We start from the raw sequence: 7,708 nt of genomic DNA, 5'->3' as shown, positions 1-7,708 counted from the left end.
TTATGAGATTACGCAGGTTACTCAGACCTTCGTAATGCACATCAATGAAATCGATTGCTTGGAAAATATAGTATGAATAATTTGCATTCGGTAAGTCGGAAGTACCAGCCTTATTCGAGTCTATCCAAAAGTTGAAATCTTTGAACCTCACTTCTGCGATGTGCAATACAGTTACATACCGTCCCCGGGAAACGTACCGATCCCAAGAAGCTTATCGACTCTGGTAACTTACCGCTCTCCGGAAACTTATCGACTTTGTTAACTTATCGATTCTCGAAAATTTATCGACTTCGAGTAATTTAACTTACCCACTATTGATCATTTTTTATTGTGTTACTCATTCTTATCGACAAAGACTGACACATAGAAGTTCTAACATTGAACGGCAGTGTCGCTCTCTCATTTCTTTAGCTTCCTCATTTCTTACAGATGCTGTAGGAGAGTGTAGCTGCAACGCGAATATTGTAAAAAATACAAAACTATCTATAAACTAGACACGTGTAATACGGCAGTATATTAACAAAAAATAACCTCTTATAAACAGTGAATAACTTTGTCAACATATTGAGGTCACGTTAACATTATACTTTGATACATATCTGGATGTAAAATTTCCCGCTCTTTCTGAATCCGGCATTAAAAATAGGGGGTTCCATTTTAAAAAGTGACCTTGACCTTGAAATGACCTTGAAAACTGACCTCAAGGTTAAGGTCATTAGCACAAGTAGATGACCCCCACTGTCCTCGACAACTTTTATTCGAACATTTTTTTCGTAGGTTGCGTAGTTTCGGAGATATCTCCGTTTGTCGATTAAAATGGGTCACCGTGTATATACCATCTATTGATTGAATGTCAATGTGTATCATGAGGTCAGGGCTAATGTCAATTGATCGTGACTAGTGGTTCTCACTGAGGCTGAGCATCAACAATTATTTGCGCATACTTGCAAACATCTGGCATCCGGTCGCTCGTCTAGGCTCTGAAAACTCGGGAAGACCGGCGTACACGTGCTCCGACGAAGCACGCATGTGCCAACACCCACGCCTGGTAGAAAGCTGCGTGCCGATTCTAGACGGAGCTTTCGTACGTCACACCGCATGTCTCCTTCTCGCGCGTGTCGATGCGACAGCAGAGGTGGCAGTGACGGCTCGACGGCGGCTGCATCGACGGCGTTTTATTACTACAGTAGTGGAAGGAGATAACGAAATACGTAGCGTGGATGGATAACGGTGTTTTCCTCCGGAGGAAGGAGATAGTCGCGGCGCGCACGTGAAGTCCAGCGAGCCAGTGTCGCGGAAACTGCGAGAAGAGACGAGGTTGGTCTCGGCCGCCGGCCAGTTCCTCAAGCGTTCCCGAAGAGGAGTCGTCCTCGTTGCGATTTCCTGAGGTCCTGAGATCGCCGGTGACGTCTCGGTTTGTCGTCGTAGTTGGCTTCTCGGACAACCTTGGTGTTGATATATTATGGGTGAATATATTATAGAAATATATATATATATATATATATATATATAATATTGTCATGCCGACGTGACCACTGATTTCTGGACGGAGAGATTTCTGAATGTAGGATATTCTTGCCGGTTTATTGATCCTCTATCGGGAGGGACGGACAACTCGGTTGAACGACTTGGGATTGAGAGTGGGTCAATGCACGACAAGATCGACGAAAAGCGGGGAGAAAATGATGATACACGATAATAAGATGTTCAGTGACTTGTGATATCGCCCGCTTGACGTGTGCGGATAATGATGTTGAATCACTCCAGTATCCTCGGTGTATCGCGGTTGACGCCGAGAAGTAGAGAGAGAGAGAGAGAGAACACGGGTATTAGGGAATGCTCAAAAGTCCATGACAAATTGGCCGGTGTAAGGGAATTAGCAAAATTAGTCCGTTTAGCGTGTTATGTGTCATTTTGCGGGGGGAAAGCGCGTGACGCGAATTACGTCGTGCCCGTAAGAGCACCGCAAAATAAGTTCGTAAACACGTGCAGGCGGATGTCAAGCCCATTTACCGATTACACTGAATGAGACCAGCACGCGTCTGTCTCGCTTATGTACGCGCGTACATTCCACCACGGGAAGGCGTAAGAGCGGAAAAAGCATTGTAACTCCGGGGAATGACTGTAGAGGAATGCCGGCGGTTTCGCACGGTACATTTCCGACGAACAATGTGCGGTTTTCTCCAAATTTTATCCCTCCCGCGATCGGTCTGGCCTCGCCGTTCAACAAACGCCGGATGGAATCCGGCGCGATATCTCAGCCACGCGATATTCTGTCAACAATCAACAATGTATCGGCAGTAGTTTACGAGGGTTATGTAATCGGTCGTTTCTTATCGACCGGTTATCACGAGAAAGGTTACACTCTCAACTACACTTTGGAAATCTAACTTCACTGTATACCAAATCGATCTCTCATTCGAATTTCTTCGATCGTCCGCGCACTTGTGAATTTAATCCCTTCAGGTGAACGAAGTAATTGTACGAGTTGTGTGCTCCAAGAGGTAGCCATATCCCCTTTATGCTCGAATCGTGCCTTTATTTCCCGCGGTATTGATTCGGCGAAGGGCGCGTGGTCCCCTCGAAGTTCACCATGGGATGTTCCCCTTCCCGAAAAAATATATTTCGAAGGGATAAATCGAGTGAGTCACTCCCGCTCTCTTGGGCGAAACTCCGCTGTGAATTGGCTCCTATTGGGTTTCTTTCGTTTATCTGGGATTTCTTTCTGTCTTTAGAAAATTGGAGCGTAGCTCGACTCGGATTCCATTAATGCGTTTATTTTATGATTATGATAACGCGTTACATTTGATAGTAAAAACATGAAACGGCATGAACGGGGAGTTTAACACGGGGCTCTTATGTAACGCACGTTGTAAGCAACGCGTTAATATAGACGTAACTTCGCTCTTCCGCGAGCACAAATTGCTGCACGATGCACGATGGTTTCAATTATATTCAAAGTGCGAGTCAGTTACTACTGTCACTCACCAATTTCTTAATCATCAATGCTGTTATTATCTACTCTTAAAAATCCGTGAAAGATTATGGAAGATTATCACGTGTTCGTTTCAAAGTTCAAACTCGATATGTAAAGAAGTCTCCGATTGTTTTATTCCTATTCACGAGAATAGGAACAACGGTTTCTTGTGGAGTCCCCCGTGTTTCTAATCCGTATCAGAGAATCGAATATGAATGTACAAGGTTGCTTAAAGTTGCACATATCGTTAAGATAAAACTTACATTCTGAGTTTGTAAGTTTTTTCTCGAGATATACGTATAGTGCAACGAGTTTATGACGCGGCAGACCCCCCTCCCCACCTCTCTCCAAGTTAGTACAACTGCGAGAAACCGTAGATCTATGTGATTTGCATACGGGAACGTTAATTAGCGAACTATTTAACACTTAAGTTAACGGTTTTCTCCGGGCCGAAGCTTGTCTTCCTATGAAAGTGGATTCTACTTCGACTTCGGCGTGTGCTTTCAATACGGCTTGAACATCTCATTTTCGATGCGGTGCGCAACGATGAGAGAACTTGTTTTCGAAAAATCTCCAGAAAATAAATTCTTTCATTGGACCATCGGCTACGTTCCGAGCTGTTCCGAGCCGTCTTAAAATACTATACCAAATTTACAAGAAGCAGGATATCAAGGCAAGGTTGATTACGTTGTGTATATTTACACTTCGCATTTATCAAATTATGTATAACGTTATCTGAGATAACGAGGCGTTTATAAATATTACGAGTATTAAGCAACGCGAAAAACAGATAACACATAAATATCGACGGAAATTTTTGAAGGCATTCTTATTCTCGTCGATTCCTGGTTTCAAAGCATAAAATAAAAACTGTAGAGTCTAAAGTAGACTTTACACGAACGTTAAATTAAACAGCCTCACTGCGCTTCGTTATATCTTAATTACGTTGTTACGTATCGTCCGATCGCGCGTGTGTGTATATCATCATACATTGAAAAGAAAAAGCGTAAAAACGATTAACGTATATGCGTTTTACGCTTAAAGTAACCACAGTGCAATACATTTTTTATTTTGTGAATTTTACGTGGATTTTACGGCGATGTTGCATCGCATATGTGACGTCGCATATTTTGCATCTCGAATAAATCTACTTGATACATTATAATCAAACTTGCTTTTAATATCTCTCGATATTTAATTAAGATTTTTCGAGATTAACAATTCGATATTTAATAATTTAATTAAAAGCTAGATTAATATCGAACGATATTTCGACGGATTAAGATTAAAATTGCGATTGCATCGGTACTAAGCGATCGGTTGACCTTATTCAACGACCACTCCACACCAGACATTTCCGGGACTCACGGAACCGGTTATACGGTCGCGCAGACCTAATTTTTGTAGCACGAAAGAAATGAGTCCCCGTACTCGACTGCTCGATCACGCTCGTCGAACGTGTGACGCTAGTTGCTATTCGTTACGAGTACAGTCGGTATAAAAAAGAAACCTTCATGAATTTTTCGACCGTATATCCGATAGGAAAATGTCTCTGAGATTATTAAAATATAACTCTCACCATTGGACACGCGCCGAATACTGAAATCGATCGAGGTAAATGTGTCGCAATCACTTTTCCACTTATTTAAACTTACATAAACAGTTATATATTGTTATCGTTGCTACTTTAACGCTTTACTTTTATATACGATCTTTTTCTATTTTTGTACGTTTTACACCACTTCTATACATAGAATAATGGAAGGGGTCAATTGATATAAAACAATCGTGGGGGATAATTTTAAAAGAATTCCATAATCACGAAATGTCTAGACACACGCGTCAGTCCATGTACGTTCTCTTCTCGAACGAAGGAATTTAGTTATAACTTGTCCTTCGATATTTTCGAACAACTTACAACTTGCTAAGAGAAATTCCCCATTTATATTTGGATGATACGTCGGCGAGTTCTATTTCATTTCAACATTCACTCCATTTTTAGACAGAACACGACTGGCGTATGTTACGGCCGCCGCGGTGGGTGCCGGCACGGCAGTTTTCTTCATCTGGTGGTGGTGGATCAGAAAGCAAAAACCTCAGCCGCCGTCCAAATGGCGTAAAGTTGGAGAACTGAGCGACCTGATCGCCTTCCCGGTCAAATCGCTCGGTGCGGTTCGCATCACATCGATGGAATGCACACCTTTAGGCCTAAAGTCCGGTTGGATGAGAGATCGGACGCTGATGGTGATCGATCTCGACGGACGGTTTATCACCGCCAGACAACTGCCGAAAATGGTTCAGGTTAAAAACTGCATAATTTCACTCTTAACGATGACAAATAATTCGTTAATTTGTTTATGCGATTAATTTTTATTACTGTCGCAACGAACCAACGATGCAACATACCAACGATGGTTTCACTATAACGGTAAAATGACTTTTCTCCGTGTAGACATACGGCAACAGAGTTACAGCCGATGCGGCAAACGGAGGAAAAACGGCATTTTCCAAACGCATTTTCCTTGAAAGAAACAGAATGGTCCGATTCTTATGAACCAAATGTTCAATGTCACTTCAATTCAACCAATCTTTTTTCCCCGTGAGGCCAAGAGACGGGAGATGAGATTTTGTCTCGAGAAGATACAGTTTATTATTTCCGCAACGAACCGTTTCTCTTCATTTTGTTCAAGGTGTCGCCCAACGTCTCTGGTTCTGTACTAACGCTCCGCGCTCCAGGAATGATGTCGGTGTCGGTGGACCTTGCTCAGCTTCGCGGCAAAGGTTTCCGAGCTGCTGTGTGGGGCCAAGCAGTGCCGGCGTGCGACTGCGGCGAAGAACCCGCTCGATGGCTGTCACGTTTCCTCCTTCAGGAGGACGTCGGTCTCAGATTGGTATATTACACGTTAAATCGGTCGTCGAGGAGTGTGAGAGAAGTAAACAAGTATTTCCCTTTAACAGAGGCGGATACCGTGAGTATCTTCCCGTTAACGGTACGATTATCAAAAGTGATTCTATTGTGATACTTCTAGTGAGAAGCGCACGATTGATTTTTTCGACAGGGAGCCTATCCAGATGCGTCAAGTTACTCTCTGATCAACGAGGCCTCGATAACGGATCTTAATAACCGGCTGGAGGAACCAGTCACGCCGCAGCAATTTCGCATGAATTTCGTGGTCAAGGGTGCCACCGCTTACGAGGAAGATAAATGGGACTGGGTGAAGATTGGCGACGTGATATTCAGAAGTGTCAAGCCATGCACGAGATGCATCTTTACTACGATAGATCCGGAAACCGGCACGAAGAATCCCAAAGTGGAACCTCTGAAGACCTTGAGGAAGTGCGTCTAAAATGTTATTGTTAACGCTTGACACGAGGTATAACTTTAGCGTACCCTTTCCAACGTGAAAAATTTCAATTTTCAACCCTTTGGCTTATATTTGCTCTTTGTTATTTATTTCTTTTAAACTCACAGAGCCTCGATAGTACCTTACTGATCTCGCGCTATTAATGATGAAATTAATAAAGAAACTTTTGTCACGAATAGTTACAGGCAAATAACCGATCCCGAGGTACGACCTTATGTCGGTGATAGTCCGATTATGGGCATCCATCTTGCATTAAGAGGACCTAACGAGACGGTCCGTTTGGGCGATCCCGTTTACGTGGGTGTATCGGAGGAGCCGGAGGAAACACCGCCTTTGATTTCACCGTCATAGCTGTGGCGTTGGGATTCTTGCGAACATTTGGGACACGAGCGAAATATCGACGCTCCAACGCTCGAGGACGAAGAAACTGGAGAAACGGTGTCCGGGATCAGCGATGGCTGAGACGCGCAATGTTCGTAAAGACGATGGAACCATGATAAGCGGTGAAGTATCTCCTATAATAAGCTTTGCAATGTGGATTTAAACGAGCAACGATTGGGATTTAATGATTTAACTAAATCCACGCGATCTTTGTGTTGTTACGGAATTGCGATTAGTGTGCGTCCTAGAAATTCAGAAATATATTTTGTTAAATCGTTAAGGGATTAGTGTCTTTTTCCTGTATGTGTGCACGTGCGCGCGCGCGCGTGTGTGTGTGTGTGTGTGCGAATCATGTTTACGTAAAATGATCGATTTAAGATAGAGAAACGAGTCTCAATTTGTTTTAAGATCGAGACTGCGGTAGAATTTCGGTAATTGAGTGAGAGGGTGCATCTCCGCAAGCGGTCTCGGAAAATAGACAGATATGTTTGAACTGACAGCCCAGTAAACACCACATGACAGTAACATCAACAATGTAAGTGCAATTTAACGTACGACGTTGCATTGTTGAACAGGAAATGACAGCGTAATATTATTGTTATCAGACGTTCACTGGGAAGTGGCTTCGATTTTAATACGATATTTCATCGAGTGTTGATAATGTATACGACCTTAAAATGAATGATAAGAGTGTGATTAACGCAACAATAATAACACGAGTCTGTTGCATAATATGATTCTGCATGATTACGAGATCATCGGCAGATACCCAGATAGCACGAAATGTTCGGTGTACTCAGGACGTTTCGGGATACGCTCCCGATATTTCGGATACATTCGGATGATTCCGGGATGATTCTTGTGCGATTTGGATAACGATAACGGATAATATCGTCCCGTTGTGCTTCATTTGATATTGTATATACCAACCTTATACGAATTACTTCGAAATTTGCACCGCGCAAAATCCATTTCCGCGGGTTCG

The 7,708-nt window shown here is 43.0% G+C and overlaps 1 protein-coding gene across 1 annotated transcript; it reads left to right on the top strand.

Annotated features, from left to right (window-relative positions):
• Window positions 1-1,140: 1,140 nt before the first annotated feature.
• LOC106745035 (mitochondrial amidoxime reducing component 2) lies at window positions 1,141-7,455 on the top strand. Its single transcript, XM_014620265.1, has 5 exons — window positions 1,141-1,466; window positions 4,980-5,278; window positions 5,668-5,946; window positions 6,037-6,314; window positions 6,522-7,455. Exons 1-5 carry the CDS (start codon window positions 1,463-1,465, stop codon window positions 6,691-6,693), a joined length of 1,032 nt encoding a protein of 343 aa, XP_014475751.1. The 5' UTR covers window positions 1,141-1,462; the 3' UTR covers window positions 6,694-7,455.
• The last annotated feature ends 253 nt before the right edge of the window (window positions 7,456-7,708 follow it).

Source organism: Dinoponera quadriceps, unplaced genomic scaffold (genome assembly GCF_001313825.1).
Source record: "Dinoponera quadriceps isolate SergipeBrazil2010 unplaced genomic scaffold, ASM131382v1 scaffold717, whole genome shotgun sequence".
In the NCBI taxonomy this organism is placed as follows: Eukaryota; Metazoa; Arthropoda; class Insecta; order Hymenoptera; family Formicidae; genus Dinoponera; species Dinoponera quadriceps.
The sequence above is the reverse complement of the archived record's forward strand: the minus strand, read 5'-3'. Positions and strand labels throughout refer to the sequence as shown.

Bases quoted from the DNA above. Each gene is read 5' to 3' on its own strand.
- LOC106745035 (XM_014620265.1), top strand. The intron at 5,947-6,036 runs GTGAGTATCTTC...TTTTTTCGACAG, and splicing joins CTTTAACAGAGGCGGATACC to GGAGCCTATCCAGATGCGTC. The intron at 6,315-6,521 runs GTGCGTCTAAAA...TGTCACGAATAG, and splicing joins CCTCTGAAGACCTTGAGGAA to TTACAGGCAAATAACCGATC.